Source organism: Falco naumanni, chromosome 1, assembly GCF_017639655.2.
Source record: "Falco naumanni isolate bFalNau1 chromosome 1, bFalNau1.pat, whole genome shotgun sequence".
NCBI classification, from domain to species: Eukaryota; Metazoa; Chordata; class Aves; order Falconiformes; family Falconidae; genus Falco; species Falco naumanni.
Genome location: NC_054054.1, coordinates 67,316,732 through 67,336,029, shown reverse-complemented (window position 1 = coordinate 67,336,029; position 19,298 = coordinate 67,316,732). Strand labels below are relative to the sequence as shown.

The window sequence follows — 19,298 nt, the reverse complement described above, 5'->3', positions numbered from 1 at the left end:
AATGAGAGATCACAAGCTAGGCAGCCTCCCAGTATATTCCAACACATCTTATTTCTAGCAAATATATATTATTTCCTCACTTTTTGGCATGAGACTGTAGGAGTGGCATAAAAGATAAGAAAGGAGGCCCTACTAACAAATAGCTTGTTACTGAAACATTCCCCTCACAACTCAAGCTCATTTAATGGGTGAGAACACACCTCATCCGCCACACATGCATCCCATACTCTCCCTTACCTCTAACCAGATTCAGCTTTTTGAAAGCTCCCAACAGCATCCATTCCCAAGTAATTTTGGTGCTTATCTCTGTCTCTAGCTTCTGAGTCCCAGCTGGGCCATTCTCTGTCAACCATTTTCTGACCTTGCCTTTTGCTTGAGGCTCGGCTGTTTCTTTCCATCCGTCTCATTACCCCCACAAAGGCCACCTGCATACTACCAGGTTCTTCTCCTGAAGATACTTCCTTCCCTTCCACCACTGTGGACACTCACACAACCCTAGTTGCACTTTTGTGTCTCCTTTCAAGTTCCCATCTTCTTCCTGCTCTGCAAGACTGCTTCTTTCTCTCTCTCTGGTGCTCTGCATCTTCACCTCATCTGCCTCACCTGAAGAAGGAAACAGTGACCCTAGCCCCCTTCCCTCACAGGTGGCATCCTGGGGAGGCAGCAGCAGCTCTCTCCGTCTCTAGGACAGAAGTTCACGGTCCACAGAATGGTTCAAATTTTACATCAGTGTAGTTTCTGGTGGTTAATACTGGCTCCTTCTTCACACCTAAACAGGGCATACTGCAAAGATACTTCTGGCTTTGAAAAGCCTCTTTATGTCCTTTCTGTGCTGTTTGGTTATTTCCTCAGAAAAAAAAAGAAAGATCTTAGAGCATGCAAGGGACCTCAAAGATTCCTTAGTTGTCCATGTTACTGCCCAGTCTCTGCACACATATTTCCTCTGTCCATGTTCAAGTTTCCAGCTCATTGGTTCTTTCAATGACAGGCACCATAAAGATTTAATTGTGTATTTTTTGTACTGATCCTGCTTTTTCCTCTGCTCCTTTCTGCTCTTCTTTCTCTATATATGCTGGCCGCCCTGTTTTGGATACAAGCCAGGATGCTATTGGCCTCCTTGGCCACCTGGGCACACTGCTGGCTCATGTTCAGCCGGCTGTCAGCCAGCACCCCCAGGTCCTTTTCCCCCAGGCAGCTTTCCAGCCACTCTGCCCCAAGCCTGTAGCGTTGTGTGGGGTTGGTGTGACCCAAGTGCAGGACCCGGCACTTCTCCATATAAATACCTCCAGGGATGGTGATTCCACCACCTCCCTGAATAGCCTGTTACAACGCTTGGCCAACCTTTCAGTGAAGACATTTTTCTTAATATCCAATCTAAACCTCCCCTGGCACAATTTGAGGCTGTCCTGTTGCTTGTTATCTGGGAGAAGAGACCTACCCCCACCTCCCTTGACAGTCCTGGATTAACAGTTGGACTTGATGATCTCAAAGGTCTTTTCCAACCTAAATGATTCTACAGTTCTATGAATATCAGAGATTTATTTTTCTTCCCTCTTTGGACTGAATTTACTTTTTCAATGTAACCTTCTCCCATCATTCATAGGCAAGTAATAAACCTGTGAAGGAAGTCATGGACACATGGACCAGGCAAATGGGCTATCCTGTTTTGGAGATGGGAAGTAATTCAGTATTCACACAGAAACGTTTTCTCTTGGATCCCAATGCAAATGTTTCTTATCCTCCTTCTGGTCTTGGGTAAGTTCTTACTATAAATGTCTATCCAAAACAGGTAAAAAAAACTGTACAGATACTCTCTTCAGCCAGTACACACATAGGCAGTGTAATACTCATTCTTGCTAAGCTTACTTTTAGCATTTGTTTTTAAAAAGAAAACAGCAGTAAGTTAGATACAAGTATTTCAAATTTAGAGCAGGATCAGCCTTTTGTCTCAGGGTTTCTTTCTCAGACACAGCAAAGGAAAATTGGACAGGGTCTCTCAGAAAATCTTACTTCCACACACAGACACCTCAGATGACTGCAAGTCATCTGTTGAACAACGGCAGATTATAGTCTGCCAGACTAAGGAAAACTGACACAAAATCGTCTCTCCAGAAATCAGAGACTATCATCCAGGTACTTTATATCACAATAGTTTATTCCTTTTCCTATATTGTATAGAATCTATAATACATCACAGGGTCTTCACATACAATACAAGGTCTTCTCTACATGTCTTAAAAACATGAATTACTGTGAAATTGCTAGAAATGTACAAATGGGGGGGTTTGCCTATTTAACTCAGGATAGTATTGCTTAATTCTACCCATCTAAAAGACAGTTATCTAGTCAAAATTAGCAATCTTGGGGTTTATGTGGCCAGAGAGCCAGCTGCAGGCGTTCATGTACCCTATTCTTCAATCCATCCCACTTCTACATCTTTGATGCCAGTGCCAGCAGTAGATGCTTAGAGCCTGGAAAGCTCAGCAGGAGAGCACCTGAAGAGCAGAACAGAGGAATTCCAGCCAGTAAGTAAGCTTAATCGAGGGGCCCAACTTCAATACCTCTATTCAAATGCCTGTAGCATGGGGAATAAACAAGAGGAGTTAGAGATGTGCATACACTTGCAGAGCTATGATCTTACTGGCATCACAGAGACACGATGAGATGGCTCCTGTGACTGGAGTGTTGGAATGGAAGGATGCAGGCTCTTGGGGAAGGACAGGCAGGGGAGACAAGGAGGGGGTGTCACCCTCTATGTCAATGACCAGCTGGAGTGCATGGAGCTCCACCTGGGGATGGATGAGGAGCCAACTGAGAACTTATGGGTCAGGATCAAAGGGAGGGCAAGGACAGGTGACAGTGTAGTTGGGGTCTGCTGCAGGCCACCTGAGCAGGAGGAACAAGTAGATGTGGCCCTCTGTTTGAGGGAGCCACCTCATATTCTCAAGCCCTGGTCCTCAGGGGGGGACTTCAACTACCCCGATACCTGTTGGAGGGACCACACAGCAGGGTATAAGCAATCCAGGAGGTTCCTGGAATGCATCGATGGTAGCTTCCTTCTCCAAGTGATAGAGGAGCCAAGGAGGAGAGGCGCTGTGCTGGACCTTGTTCTCACCAACAAGGAGGGGCTCATGGGGAAAGTGAAGCTCAAGGCAGCCTTGGCTGCAGTGACCATGAAATGGTGGGGTTCAAGATCCTTAGGGCAAAAGGAGGGTGCACAGCAAGATCGCTACCTCGGGCTTCAGGAGAGCTGACTTTGGCCTCTTCAGGGATCTGCTTGGTAGAGTACCACGGGATAAAACCCTGGAGAGAAGAAGGACCCAAGAAAGCTGGTTAATATTCGAGGGCCACCTCCTCCAAGCTCAGGAGCGATGCGTCCCAACACAGAGGAAGTCAGGCAAAAATGCCAGGAGGCCTGCATGGATGAACAAGGAGCTCCTGGACAAACTCAGACACAAAAAGGCAGCCTACAGAGGGTGGAAGGAAGGACAGGTAGCCCAGGAGGAATACAGAGAAACTGTCCAAGCAGCCAGGGATCAGGTTAGGAAACCTAAAGCCTTGATAGAATGAAATCTGGCCAGGGACACCAAGGACAACAAGAAAAGCTTCTATAGGTACGTTGGTGACAAAAGGAAGACTAGGGAAAATGTGAGCCTACTCCGAAAGGAAACTGGCATGGGTTACCTGGGACATGGAGAAGACTGAGGTAACTCAACAATTTTTTGCCTCAGTCTCCACCAGAAAGTGCTCCACCCACATCACCCAAGTCGAAGAAGGTAAAGGCAGGGACTGGGAGAATGAAGAACTGCCCACTGCAGGAGAAGATCAGGATCAAGATCTTCTAAGGAACCTGAAGGTGCACAAGTCTATGGGACCTGACAAGATGCACCCACAGATCCTGACAAAACTGGCAGATGAAGTGGTTAAGCCACTATCCGTCATATTTGCCATCATGGCAGGCCGGTGAAGTTCCCACTGGCTGGAAAAAGGGAAACATAACCCCCATTTTTAAAAAGGGAAAAAAGAAGACCTGGGGAACTACAGGCCACTTAGACTCGCCTCTGTGCCTGGCAAGGCCATGGAGCAGGTCCCCCTGGAAACTATGCTAATGCACATGGGAAACAAGGAGGTCATTGGTGACAGCCAACATGGCTTTACTAAGGGAAAATCATGTCTGACAAATCTGGTGGCCTTCTATGACACGGTTACAGCACTGATGAATAAGGGAAGAGAAATTAATATCTACCTGGACTTGTGCAAAGTATTTCATGCTGTCCTGCATGACATGCTTCTGTCTAAACTGGAGAGATATGGATTTGATGGATAGACCACTTGGTGCATAAGGAATTGGCTGGGTGGTTGCACTTAGAGTTGTGGTCAACACCTCAATGTACGAGTGGCAACCAGTGACAAGTGTGTTCCTCAGGGGTCAGTATTGGGACTAGTGCTGTTTAATATCTTTCTCAGTGACATGGACAGTGGGATTCAGTGCACCCTCAGCACGGTTGCTGACAACACCAAGCTGTGTGGTGCAGTTGACACACTGGAGAGAAGGGATGCCATCCTGAGGGACCTTGACAGGCTTGAGAGGTGGGCCCGTGTGAACCTCATGCAGTTCAACAACACCAAGTGCAAGGTCCTGCACGTGGGTCGGTGCAGTCCCAAGCACAGATACAGATACCGGCTGGGGGATGAAGGGATTGAGAGCAGCCCTGTGGAGAAGGACTTGGGGGTGTTGGTTAATGAGAAGCTCAGCATGACCTGGCAATGTGCGTTTGCAGCCCAGAAAGCCACATGTACCCTGGGCTGCATCAAAAGAATTATGGTCAGCAGGTTGAAGGAGGTGATTCTCCCCTTCTCATGAGACCCCACCTGGAGTACTGTGTTCACCTCTGGGGTCTCCGATATAGGCAGGACAATGGACCTGTTACAGCGAGTCCAGAGGAGGGCCATACAGGTGAGAGGAGGGCTGCAGCACCTCTCCTATGAAGACAGGCTGAGAGAGCTGGAGCTGTTCAGCCTGGAGAAGAGAAGGCTCCAGGGGGACCTTATAGCAGCGTTTCAGTACCTAAAAGGGGGCCTACAAGAAAGCTGAAGAAGGACTTTTTAGTAGGGCCTGCAGTGAAAGGACAAAGCATAATGGTTTCAAACTAAAAGAAGGTAGATTCAGATTAGGTATTAGGAAGAAATTCTTTACTGTGAGAGTAGTGAGGTGCTGGAACAAGTTGCCCAGAGCAGCTGTGGATGCCCCATCCCTGGCAGTGTTCAGGGCCAGGCTGGATGGGGCTCTGAGCAACGTGCTCTAGTGGAAGGTGACCCTGCCCATGGCAGGGGGGTTGGATCTAGATGATCTTTAAGGTCCTTTCCAACACAAATCATTCTATGATTCTATTCAGGACAGATGGGATACTGTATAGGAACATATTTGTTAATTAACAGATGCCTAACCTGATGGGACATGAACCCTACCCAGTGGGTTGTTAGACCTGCACAGTAAAACGGCTCGGCTGCACTATGGCATTAACCAGCTGACTAACTGTTCAGAGCTTGCATTGTGTTATATTTAGCCAGTTCCAATTTTGAGGCAATGCAACTTTGCTAACATTTCAGTGAAAGAGATTCAAATTAACCCATATTAGGAAGGTTTCAGTCCTTGAACTAGCCCAATCAACTAAACCAGTAAAATTTCCTGTGTGAACCAGAACTAAATCTACCCAAATGCACTTTTCCATTACTTCTACTAGGTATTTTAATACAAAGAGAAGAAAAGAAGAAAAAAAAAAAAAAAAAAAAAAAAAAAAAAGGAGAAAATGAAGAAACAGCTGTGGCCAGTTTATTTCTTTTTGATTAAAAGGAAAAAACTTGAGCAATGAGAAGGCCCACAGTATTGACAGTTTTGGAGAGGTATCAAAAGACTTGGGATGAGGTAGTTACCTGTTTATTTGCAACACTGTATTTCTCCCAACATAAGCAGAGGAGTGTGCAGGCTTTTGAAGCAGCTTTAGCTGCAAACTACAACACGGTGCCATATGAAGGCTGGTGTTACAAAGTATTCGGGCAAAAATACTTTGTGTTAAAAATTTTGACTCACTGCACTATGCTCTAGGGTAGCAGCCTCAGGAATCCTACTTTTGTTTGACTTCAAGACTTAAAGTACATTGCCATTTCTTGAGTAGAAATCCCAGCACTGTTCCTACCTTAACCTGTCAAGAAGCTGAGCTGTGTGCTGCCCCTGCTATTCCCAAAGTAAAAGGGGAATTTTTTTCTGAATATGTAGGTTTTATAAATGACTTCAAAATAAAATGCATTAATATATACGATAATGCTGATATTATCTGGAAACAGACTTACTCCCTTGACTAAAAGTCAATCCACTGAAAATCAATACCTCCTCCTTCCACCTTTACAAATGGGGATAAGGAAGCTCCTGAAGAGATCCTACCCTAGATGGGAGAGGCCTATTTCATGTCCAGGTGCGGAGTTTTGATTTAAGCATTGAAAACTCCAGGCCTTCTGTATGCTTTACTCTCTGAATCCTGCAGAGGTAGTCTCCTGAGCTGCCTGCTTGTTTCAAGCTTGTCTGTCTTGAGAGGTCCTCTCCTGCATGATGGCACTCAAAAGAAATAGAAATTCAAAAACTTGTGCTCTTAATAGAGCTGCTGTACAAATATATAGCTACAGCACAGCATGTCAGGAACACATCCTCAATACGCACAGTCAACAGGACAGTTATTGTATCTTATGCTCAGGAAAAGTACTTATGTATGTAATCCCAGGAACATATAACGAAAACTAAATAGAATCCCCTTCATTAAATGCATTTACAAAACCAGGGTTTAAAAAAAATCTTTTATGTGCTTTCTCTTGGGGTAACACAATACTGGAGCTTCTGGCTAAACAATAACCTCTCTAAACTCCATGGCAGTAAGCTCCGTAAGAGAGCTAGTAAAATCTAGAAGCGTATAAATCTTTTAAGATATTTTTGTTCAGAAGATGCAAAACAATAGCTGATCTTTCTTCCCAGAGGCATCAGAGAGATCATAGCCTTCATTTTGATATGTTTTGGAAGTTAATGACAATTCACTTAATTCAGGGTTGTAAAGACAACTCAGGTTTTCCTGTAGCGTTTGTCACCAGGGGGTTTAAGATGGAAGAAACATCTCCCTGAGATGGACTGTAATATACTAACATGAACAGCAGCTGACTGCTCAAAAAGGCTTAATAATTTTAGCAGCCCTATGCAGGTACATTCATGGCATGCTCTTCCATCCTACTTCCCTGACTGCCTGGTTACGATCTTGGTCAGGCTGCGCTGTGGCTCCCTTCCAGGCCAAACATCTCAGCTTTGTCCTGGGCATGCCCCAGAGCGAGGAGCCTGCACCTAACCCCTGAAGGTGTTTATGAAATTGAAGAGCAAGAGGTAAGGACACATTTGGCTCCCAGTGCTTTATCATAGAGGAATTAGGGTTGTCTTGGAGAATGAAAACAGGCTGGAAAAGGCAAGAGGTCCTACTGACTGTATGGCAGTGGTTGCTTAAGCTCTTTCAGTTTTACCATCTGTAAAACAGGTTTCATAATACTTCACCACTTAATTCAAGTCAGCGTTGCAAAGATTAACTGGTGTCTGCACAAAGCCCTAGACACATCAACATTAACACTGACACCAACCATCCACACATGATCAACTTTTACTAAATTGTTTTGTACACTGTTAGATTATTATCTGACATGACATGAAGATACTGCTTAGCAGGGCTGCATTTTCCAGAGCGGTAGTAATAAGCTACACAGTATAGCACAATGAAAGTTCATTCACATGATCTCTCTCTGATCATGGGTAAATGTTACCCTTTCCAGCGTATGGAGTCACCAAGAGGTGACTGAGAGCATTCAGAAGGACATGGCCCTAAGTTCCATTGATTTTCAGGAGAAAAAAAAAAAAAAAAAAGAACTAGATAAATTGTGCAACTTTCAGACTTAACTTTAGGCACGTAATTAACACAGTGCCTTATTAACTTGACTAATACATCAACATCAAACACTGGAAAAAATCCTACTCCACTCCCTTGCTCAGTCCACAAGATGCCTTTTGAGAACTATTGATAAATACAAAGTACTAAGACAAGCTACTGCTATTCTTTATCTGTAGAGCATGAACACACTCAGGCACTTCATGTTTTTTATTTTGCTTTTCAGGGAATATAACTGTCCCAATCATACCACACCAATATCTGACATTTTGTTGCCTGAATAGAGTATCCTAACACAGAAACATCTTTACAGCATAAACAACAGCTACTGGTAAAATGCAGTGCTTTGTTACAAGGGATATTTAGTAAATGTGTATGTACCTAAGTACACAGTTGGCTTCATAAAACAAGATGTAAGCATTAAAACAAATAAAAAGATACACTGGAGTTTTACCTTTAGCATTTGGTTTCAAATGTCATTTGTTTCTCTTTCCCTTTAAATAATTTCAGCTACAAATGGAATATACCAGTGAAATGGAGACTTGGGAGTTCAATAAATTATACTTTCTACAACACATCAGATTCTGCAGGTAAATTTCCCCTTCTCTTCTAAGAATAATGAATGGATAAAGCTTTTCAATGTCCTTAACAAGAAATAAAATACAGAATTAACTTTCATACTCTTCTGTTTTCAAATCCGGGAACCAGCACACAGCTTGGTTGGGCTGAAGTTAGTAGTCATTTCTGCAGTAAGCTGATTATTTCCCCTGTACACACATTATGTCAGTTTAGGCTCAATTCAGTAAAGTGCTTAAGCATGTATTTAAATCCAGTCCTATTCAAGGAAGGATCTAAGCATACTTTTAATTATGGTGTACTAAAATCAATGGGACTTAGATATACTCTTTGTCTAGTCTAAGAGGTGAAGCGAGAGGCTGATGAATACATCTGTGGCATGCTAAACTGGCAATCTGAATTCAGTTAAAGAAAAAGATCTATAAATGATTACAGACATTTTCTAATGCTGATTTCAGGACTGAGGAAATACCTACAAGAGTATTTTTGATGATTGTTCTATTATGCAGTCAAATCTGAATTTCTTATTCTACAACTCTAGTGGCTAAAAATGGGGTGGGGGGGAGAAAGAAAAATTACTGATTTTTTGAGTTTTTACATTCTGTCACTGGAATTTCAGAAATATTACAATCAGCTCTTCTGTTCTTGTACTTGTTTGAATGTTACCTATTTAAAATGTAATTTGTCTTGTTATTTTGCTTTTTTTTTACCTGGTTGCCTTTAGTATCTATGCAAAAGCAAACAAAAAAGCCTGTGTCATAGAATCATAGAGTATTAGAATATCTTGAGTCGGAAGGGATCCATAAGGATCATCAAGTCCATGGCTTGGTGCTGTGGGGAGCCTGTTCCAGTGATTTGCCACCCTTTCAGTGAAGAACCTTTTCTTAATGTCCAATCTGAACTTCCCCTGATGCAGCTTCATTCCATTTCTTCATGTCATGTCATATGGCTGGTCGCCAAAGAGAGGATATCAGCACCTCCCCCTCTGCTGCCCCCCTTGAGGAAGTTGTAGGCTACAATGAAGTCATGATGAAAGTCAGAGATTAACATAAAGAAATTTTCCTTCTCTAACTTCCACATGACATTACAGTGGGCTGCAACGGGCTGTTAACTTGACTTGCAGAGGCATGATCAGGTGCTTACTTTTACACCAGTAAAAATCTTAGCTAGTAGGGCAAACAGCAACTGTAGGGGGGGGAAATGCCTTTTGAAATACCTTGTCTGTATGAGTCATCCAAAAAGAAAAGTGCTTTTAACTCCAGCCACTCTCAATCCACAAACTTAAGAAAACTGCTTTCAATAGGCAATAGAAAAACTTTCATAACTAGCAGCACCAACTGGACCAGGACAAACTTCTGAGATAGGAACATTTTTCAAAGATTCATTTTAAATGGGAAAATCCTTCATTATGAGTGCTAGAGTAAAGTCTCAGGCTATTTTGCAATTCCTTTATGTATAGCTAAAAAAGTTGAATCAGGGAAGAGTACAGGGAAGGAAATCCTTAAAAAATTGGTTGAAATAAACTGAAAAATGAAAATAATGGAGAATAAAATACAAGAACTTTAAAACTAATAGTAAACATGAGGGTGAAAACCTTTTTAAAAGATATTTGCAAGAACTCATTCTTTAGGATTTTTTGCTTTTTAGAATGACACTAATTTTCACAATGATCTCCATTTTAAAGCTAACAAACTATCTAGCCCAAGTAATTACCACAATTCATTAGTCTAAGACAACTGCTGACACTCATTAAAGTCTACAATAACTCATCTTTACTCACAACTATTTAAAAAATAAAATTAAGGTTTGGATCTTATTTTTATGTTCATTAAAACCAAATACTACTTTTAGAGTCAAGCAATCTCCATTGAGTTCTGTGTCATAGAAGACGCACAAACTGATCACTGTTTGTTTTTCAGGAATTGGAATAGCATCACCTCCTAATACTTTTGTGAACGTTAATCCAGGCCACATTGGATTTTACCGGGTGAATTATGATAGTCAAAACTGGGCCAGGTTAAGCACTCTTCTGGTCAGCAACCACACAGTGAGTGTTATAACATTAACTGTCTGGTAGGTCTCTTACAGAGGTCTGTAGAGGCTATTTTTTCTGCAAATACTCTATATATTCTTGATCACTCTTTTTCTCTTTTCACACAGGATTTTTCAGCTGCTGACCGTGCAGGGATTTTGGATGATGCCTTTTCTTTAGCTAGGTAAACTCATTCCCTGCAGAGATTTCAACACAAGCTCTTCACTTCCCATTGCCTATTAATTAGAATTAAGTTAGGTGGTTGAAAGAAAATTTCTGAATTTGTTACAGGATTTTATTTGCTTATGTTGTCCTTCAAAAGGGGCAAATTCAAGTAGGCATTGGCAACTTGCAGTGCCAATGCAGTAAAGAGAAATGCCCCCCTTCAGTGGCAGAAAAAAAGAGGGCTTTAATTGCACATGTCTTAGAAAGGGGAAATTTTGACATGTAAGTAACAATAATAGAAGCACTGCAGAAGAAATTGGGTGTCCAGAAAATCAGAGGCATGCCTACAATGCATAGCATGGCATTAGGAAGTTACCATCTCAGCTATCTCGTTTAGAAACTTGCCTGGAAACTTCTAGTTCTTGTACCCAGCCATGCTGTCACAGATAAAACTTTAGGCGACCTTCTGTGACAGCCTGTAAGTCTGAATCTCCTTAGCCTTTCAGGATGTCTCCAGAGCTAGCAATTTGTTCTTGTGTGACAGGGGTTAATGTAGTCAGTTGAGGACTACCAGCCGCTTCTGGGCACACTGGGCTGCTGCACAATGTGAGCAGCCTCCTCACAGCAGTGAGAGCTCCTGTGGTTAGGCATTGATCAACAGTGGTCCTCAGTGGTCTCTTTGGAAAACATCTCCCAAATTACATTCCAGACTATTTTCCCCCTCCCAGGATTTATTATTTCAGACCTTCTAAAATAAATAGTGTTCTAATATCTTCAGTTCTTCAAATTCATTAAAATAACAAAAGTTATGTTTCTCCTTTCACAGACCTAGACTTGTGAATTATTCTGTTCCCCTGGAGCTCACAAGATACCTAACAAATGAAACAGACTATTTACCTTGGCATAGAGTTATATCGTCTGTAACTTACGTCGCAAACATGCTTGAAGATGATACAAATCTCTATCCCCGGTTTCAGGTGATGAAGAAAAAAAAATATTCCTGCATGGTACCACTGGATCTGTAACAGTAATAATATCATGTTACAAGTGATTTTTCAATGTTGCTGAGCTATCAGTATTTACTTTTTGTTACTGTACTGTTTTAAAAAGTGCTGAAAACTTCTTAGAACTGTTCTGAGGATCACCTGGATTCTCAATTCAGGACTATTCACTTGGAGGAAAGAAATTATGCCTAATTATTCTTATAATCCATCACCATAAGTCACAGTACAGACTTTTTTAGTCAAGGCTGTCCTGCATCCAGTAAAGTACGTATAGGGCAGCACAATCTCTGACACCTGTCCTCAGCATAACGGATGGCTATAGCTCAATGTGACAGTAAGCAGGTTTGTTAGTTGACTTAACGTGCTGAACATGATTTAATGGTCACCAAAATAAGTGCATCATGAACTCAGTATTATCTCAGGAAAACAGTTGTGGCAGTGTGTCCTTGCTGCATCCCAACCTTCATTTGAGTATACAGATAAGGCTGGAGAGAAGCAGGTTACCTTTGTCATAGCTGCATATCGGTATTGCAGGCATTCAGCCTTGGCCTGCTGTGGTGATCTGGAAAGATTGTGCTTGTGTGTGTTTGTGTTACTTTTTGTTGAAGAGGTGCTAGTTCTGGGAAAAATGAAGGAAAACAAAATATGAATACAAATATATTATTCTTTAAAGAAATCTACACAAGTAACCAACCCTCCTTTTCTCTCTCAGGAATATTTTCGCCAACTGGTAAAACCCACTGTGAATCAACTGCAGTGGAATGATACAGGAGGCCATTTGGAGAGGTTGAACGATCTTTTCTTTTTTTTCCTTCTCAGATTATTGATGGATTCAAAGAATGGTAAGCAGTAGGAAAATTTATCTCTCTCTTTTAAAGGCTTCTTCGTGCATCTGTTCTAGACTTTGCCTGCAGTATGGATGACACAGAATCTTTGAATAATGCTTCTCAACTATTCAAGCAATGGCTACAAGGACAAACGTGAGTGCTCACAGCTTTTGTGGCTGGTGAAGAACACAGCATGTGACTTGGTCACAGATCTCAAGCAGGAAAGGGGAAAGAATATTCAAGTACCGTTTCTTTACTTTAGAATTCCTGCAAATCTCCGACTCCTAGTATATCGCTATGGGATGCAGAACTCAGGTGATGAGTCATCATGGAATTACATGTTCCAGAAATACCAAGAAACTTCACTAGCACAAGAAAAAGAAAAGCTGCTGTATGGCCTGGCATCAGTGAAGAACATCACCCTTTTGGACAGGTAATTTAAATACACAAATGTTTTTCTTTCCCTACAGAAGCAACTGGTCACTGTTTGGTCATTCACCTCTCCTCTCTCCTGTGCTGTCATTTTTGTCAGATTACACCATGAGGAATGCAACACATTTGCAAGATCAGTTATCTAACACCCCTCCTCTGACAGTGTACTATAGTAGAAAAAAGACTTGCTCCTTTAGTGGAAAGATATTGGACACATGGTAGTTTCTGCACACAATCAACAGCCTTCAGCTCTTCCAACACTGCCTTCACCCTCTGTACTTTTAGCTGCCTAATAGTTAAGCATTAGGAGAAAATTAGCCATCTATGTTTCCACTATAATCAGTGAAGGGAGGTAAGACCACCAGAGCACTGTTTACCCCAGACCAGGAAAGCAACTTAGGGGTTGCTTTTGGGTGTTGACAGTCACTTCCCATTGGCTACAGAGGGAGCTTGCTTAAATTAGATGTCTGCCTTCTAAGTAGCCAAGATTAGGCAAACAACTTTAAGCAATTGTCACTACCAGTCCTATGAAGACATCCATGTGAAGTCACAATGCTCCCTGAAGTGCTGTGCAGAGGTACTTGAGCTAGAACCAGAAATTATGTATCCATGCCGCCATGGTGGTGACGAGGAGTCTGGATATTGCCCCAGGCTGGTCCAGCTGTCAGACTGGGCAAGCTTCTCCCCAAAATACTGCTCTGCATAGACACACCAGCTTCTTTAAACTCATCTGATAATTTTGCATGTAGTTGTATCATGTAGCAAAGATGCAGACAAACATTTAAAAAAAAACTAGGACCTTTCACCACTTTGTTGGAGCCTTATCTAAATATCATAAGATCATAGAATCATAAAATCATAGAACAGTTTGGGTAGGAAGGGACCTTAAAGATCATCTAGATCCAACCCCGCTGCAATTGGCAGGGACACCATCCACTAGAGCACGTTGCTCAGAGCCCCATCCAGCCTGGCCCTGAACACTGCCAGGGATGGGGCATCCACAGCTGCTCTGGGCAGCCTGTGCCAGCGCCTCACCACCCTCACAGTGAAGGATTTCTTTCTAATACCTGATCTGAATCTACCCTCTTTTAGTTTAAAACCATTACCTTTGTCCTTTCACTACAGGCCCTACTAAAAAGTCTGTCCCCATCTTTCTTATAAACACCCTCTAACTATTGAAAGGCTGCTATAAGGTCCCCCCGGAGCCTTCTCTTCTCCAGGCTGAACAGCTCCAGCTCTCTCAGCCTGTCTTCATAGGTGAGGTGCTGCCACCCTCTTCTCACCTTCATAGCCCTCCTCTGGACTCGCTGTAACAGGTCCATTGTCCTGCCTATTTTGGGGACCCCAGAGGTGAACACAGCACTCCAGATGGGGTCTCACGAGAGCCAAGTAGAAGGGGAGAATCACCTCTCTCAACCTGCTGGCCTTGCTTCTTTTGGTGAAGCCCAGGATTCAATGGAACAAGATAAGATGGAGCAGTCTCTGCCTGGAAAAGTTCCAAGTGTAAACAAGATGAAGCAAGGATGTATAGTAGGCTCAGGAAAAGTAAACATATGAGTCAAAGTAATTAGAATAGTGGTAGGAGGCAGCTGTATTCCTAAATTCTTCTGACCACAACAGCCATAGTCTAAAGCCATTCAGTAATCGCTGACATGATCAAGACATTAATTAATTAGCTAGATGAACCTGTACTTGAAGAAAATAAAAATAGCCCCTAAAGCAGGGAGAACTTGTCTCTAATTTACTATTAAAATAACAAGGAAGGATAAAAGAGCAAACAGGTTGAGGAAATTGTCCCTTACATGTAGGAAAAAAAAGAGACAGTCCTTAGTCCCAGCACACAAGAGCTTAAGGGTGTTCTTCTGCAGCTGACGCTGTGAAGCCATGACCATGCTACTCATCTCCCTCTGCAAATGTGCATGCTGAGGGATCCCTCCACTCTGTCAGTCAAAACCACCTGTGCTGCAACTGGAACCATAACTGCAGCACTTGCAGGCATGCTATGCCCAAATGTATTTTAATTTTGTATGGATAAGAGTTTCAAACAAACATCACAGATGTCAGTGTGAGCAAGCCAGCTATGTGCGTACTTATGGTCACCATAAGATCTTGTAGCCTGGACTACTACTTTTTTGGCAATTGGCTACACAAACAGGCTGGACTACTGACTGATCCAATCTTCTTTTCACTACTTGATTAAAATATAGGAAAAATCATGGGGATTGGCTATTTTCAAGAAACTTTGAGCTATAAACCCTACTTACTTTCTAAAGAGATCCCTAACTTCAGGTTTCTTTCAATACAATTATCTCTTAACACAGTTATCAATGGATGCTTACATTTTAGATCAGTGTACTTCACCTTTAAAATGATGTAGACAAAAATAATAATCCTGTTTGGCAATGAGCTGTTGACTGGTGGCAAATACTTGAGAAATACAGACATTAGCATTGCATTATTTCTCATTATCGTAAGTTAAGTCTACACAGAAAGTGTTAACTTTCATGTTGCTTTCCACGGTCTTTATGAAAGGCTCTCATTGATTTTTATGGCGTTTCCCTTAGGTATCTGAAATACATTTACAACACCAGCCTCATCAAAAGCCAAGATGTGTTTACAGTCCTGAGATACATCTCATATAACACCTATGGAAAAACGATGGCCTGGGACTGGATACGACTTAACTGGCAGTACTTGGTTGACAGGTATGCTACTGAACTCAGTGGAAACGTTAGGTCTACATCCATCTGTATATCTCATTATATGCCATGCTTTTCTATATTTTCACTATACAGCTATAATCACTGGCCTTTGCATAATGAAAACTGAAAGCATATTCAACACAATTATATCCATCTGCTGTGAAAAAGTACTTTGCTGTTAACTTGAAAACCATTCTTTCCCTAAATGATCACTAGCAATAAATGGTGATTAAAAAGTACAGAAAGTTGTATCAAGGCCATAGACATCTGATTACTGCATGGAAATTAGTCAGTCATGTCTCCATTCTTTCTATCCATTTCATAACAAGACAGTGTATAGAATATTTTAAAATTCCTTCTACTGGTAAAAGCAAGCAGCAGATGTACAGACAAGCAGTGGAAGTAAGAGCAAACGTTTTAGCTTTGCTCCTCCCTATTTGAGTGACTTCTCTCTCCTTCCTTCTTTCTAAGCACAGAAACAAAGTGTGGTGAGGGCACAGAAACAAAGTACACCTGCAAGCCTAGAACTGTGAACCGGACAGCATTCGTTTTGCTGAGCAGCAATACACCTAATTACCATCATGAGACAATAAGTCATTAATTAAAAAAAAAAAATCCCCCAGAATAGGTCGCTCCATTAGTAAACATACTTGAAAACACCACAGATATTGTATAGGAGTACTATTTTTCAACTATTTCCAAAACCACTGAAATCTGAGTGCCTCTGTATTATTGTAGTGGAGTTAGAAGTTTAAGCTTCCAATAACTGTTTGTGCCTTTTCTTTTTTTAACAGTTTTGCATCAAACATAACTTATTAAATTGTTTCTCTAGATTCACTATCAATGACAGAAACCTTGGCCGAATAGTAACTATTACCCAAACCTTCAACACTGAGCTCCAGCTATGGCAGGTACGGTGACAGCTTTTCTCTTGGCTTTAAGTCAATCTATTTAACAATATACTGGCTAGGAAACTTGGCTTTTTATCCTCTAAATGTGTAAAGCAGCATGAGTTATTGTAAAACTATCCCAGTCTCTGGGATACTAGCCTGAGCTTAAATATCTTTCCCAGCCAAAACTGCCCTTGACCAGGTCCCTATGAAAAGCCACTTGCCCAATAGCAGTGTTATTTGCGTCAAGTCAATTCCTTTTCTCTCTCTTTTCCAGATGCAAAATTTCTTTGAGAAATATCCTAATGCTGGGGCAGGAGAATTGCCCAGGAGTCAGTCAGTTGAGCAGGTGAAGAACAACATTGAATGGCTAAAAGTAAACAAGAAGGAAATACAGTTGTGGCTAGAAGCACAGTCACGCCCTTAAAGTCTTTGTTAAAAATACCAGGCACTCATGCTGGGCACTCAGATCCTCAGAGATATTTAGCAATGTGGATTTCTCACCTAGGTACCTTAAAGGACCAAGGCCTAATATTTTTTCTACAAAACTCAGGAGACCACTGCCAGGCAATGTTTGTGTAGCTGCTGAGCAGGAATAGCTTTATATTTTGAGAGATGAATTTGCCTGAACAAACAGGACAAATGTTTAAAGCTACTCAAGGCAGAAGTGATGACAGAACTGGGATCCTCACTAATCAAGCTGGTCTCACTGCTGAAAAGCTACTTCTTGGTTCACACAGAAGTATACCTAGTACACTCAGGGATTCCTTTCCAAGTGCACCTCATAGGAGCTTTCTCCTGAAGGAAAGGGAATTAAGCAGTAATTTCAACATTGTCTGAAAATCATCCCCTATATTTATAGCTGTAAAAATTCTACATTTGGGGTTCAGCTTTGCATTCTAATACTACAGAAAGGCCAGTAAAGCTTCTCTCTGCATTGATTTCTGAAGTTCAACTACCAGTACACAAGGGATCAATATTATCATCTTCTTTTTCAATGTAATTAGCTGGGATTCTGTACCTTGAGGTAGGGGTTGTCTTGGTTATTTTTGTCTTATTACTAAATCTTCTCAAAAGAACTTGTGGCAGTCATTACTGCAAATAAGATGTATGGTACTGTTTCCTATCTTAGGGAAAAAATAAAATTTAAAATTTACCTGGAAATCTCAGTGTCTTTTTAATAAGGTGGTAAAACTGCCTGGCATACAGAAAAGCAGCTGTTACTTAGCCCAGCTATGCTATGCATATAGCTTCAGTGACTTTTGAGGGGGAAAAAACTATTATTTTCTTTGAGAAAATTATTTTTTTTTAAAAAAAAAGGCAAATTCAGGCAGAGGGGACAGATGAGTCCCACTGCTGCAATTCAGTCTACTGTAGAAGTACAGGCAGCAAAGAAACAACTCTCAGTCCCCAGTCCCCCTGCCTCTGTGATGCTGGAGAAAGCAGTGCCTGCCCCTCCCAAGCTGGGAGCTAGGGTGCCTTGGAGCATCCAAGCTTCCATATGCTGTGTCCTGACACAGTATGGGCAGCAGACACGAGCAGCAGCCTCATCTTCCTTGCCTTCTTGCTGGTCTCCTGAGTGGAAAGGCAGAGCAGAAGGGAACCAGCTAGAGGCAGTCCCTGTCCGGATGCCCTGGGAGCAGGACCAGAGAGCACTTCACAGTAGGTAGCCCTGGGAGAGTTAAGCATAGCTGTCAGGAAATTCTGCTGCGGGATGGGAGAACAGAAGCATGAAAAAGCATTTCTTTACTTTTCATCCTGCAATGCTATTGAAAGGGAAAGCTAGAGATGTTGAGGAGATGGCTGTAATGTACAGAAACCCTGGGGTACAGGCTCTGCCTGCTCTGGGCCTTGGTACAGCACAGAGGGCTCCAGAGAAGCTTATACAGCTCCAGATGGAAACACATTATCCCACTCCCCCAGGAGATTCAAGGCTGATACTGGTTTGGGTCTCTCCCTAGATACCCAAAGAGCTGTAACAAGCCCAGACAAATCTGGTGACCGAGTTAGTTGTCTTGTCAAAGGAAAATGTCAGTCATTTGCCTCCTGCAAACAAAACATGACAGGATTTTGACTAACAGTGGTTACAGCTTGCTACAGATGCCAGCTGCTCTTTAAGGTAAAGAGGTGGCAAAGGGCCAGGCAATTTCTTCTAGTTTTTCCTCTTCCTCAGATTCACAGAGGACAGTGAAAGTGAAGCAGTTGCCCACACCCAAACTACGCTCAGTACACAGGGAGCGGGCTGTCCTTGGGTAGCTGCCTGCTCAGTAGGACATATGCCAACTTGCCTTCATGATTTTACAGTTTTGATGAGTGAATTGAAGAAGCAGGAGCCAAACAACTCTCTTGGTTTCAAGGGTCACAAACTGGTTTGGTAACATCTCACTGTAATACTATCAGCATGTCGTATCACTGTGACTATACAATAGTATGATCAGCTCAAAAAAACCTTCTGTGCACTGCCAGTGCTGTATGTTTTAATTGAAGGGTTTTAACTAGAGCTGGACATGATATGCAACAATGCAAAACCAATATGAAGATGTTCAAGCACATAGCTCAGTTGTTTTCCCTTTCAGAGAAGATTCAATAAAATTTCGCAGAAAGCACTGGTTCTCTATTCATATGCTTCTACCACAATTTGCTGTAGAAAGAAAAGTACAAGTACTACGGGAATGGTACAAGACTAAGTAGCTCCTTTAA

The 19,298-nt window shown here is 42.0% G+C and overlaps 1 protein-coding gene across 1 annotated transcript in view; it reads left to right on the top strand.

The window, feature by feature from the left end:
* LOC121089886 (glutamyl aminopeptidase) overlaps positions 1-17,754 on the top strand; it is a 41,274-nt gene extending 23,520 nt beyond the window's left edge. The window contains exons 10-20 of the mRNA XM_040597628.1: positions 1,604-1,755; positions 8,481-8,560; positions 10,466-10,593; positions 10,707-10,762; positions 11,570-11,720; positions 12,460-12,533; positions 12,626-12,727; positions 12,837-13,007; positions 15,571-15,711; positions 16,541-16,619; positions 16,876-17,754. Coding sequence (XP_040453562.1) covers positions 1,604-1,755; positions 8,481-8,560; positions 10,466-10,593; positions 10,707-10,762; positions 11,570-11,720; positions 12,460-12,533; positions 12,626-12,727; positions 12,837-13,007; positions 15,571-15,711; positions 16,541-16,619; positions 16,876-17,025 — 1,284 coding nt within the window. The 3' untranslated portion in view covers positions 17,026-17,754. The remainder of the gene's footprint in view (positions 1-1,603; positions 1,756-8,480; positions 8,561-10,465; positions 10,594-10,706; positions 10,763-11,569; positions 11,721-12,459; positions 12,534-12,625; positions 12,728-12,836; positions 13,008-15,570; positions 15,712-16,540; positions 16,620-16,875) is intronic.
* The last annotated feature ends 1,544 nt before the right edge of the window (positions 17,755-19,298 follow it).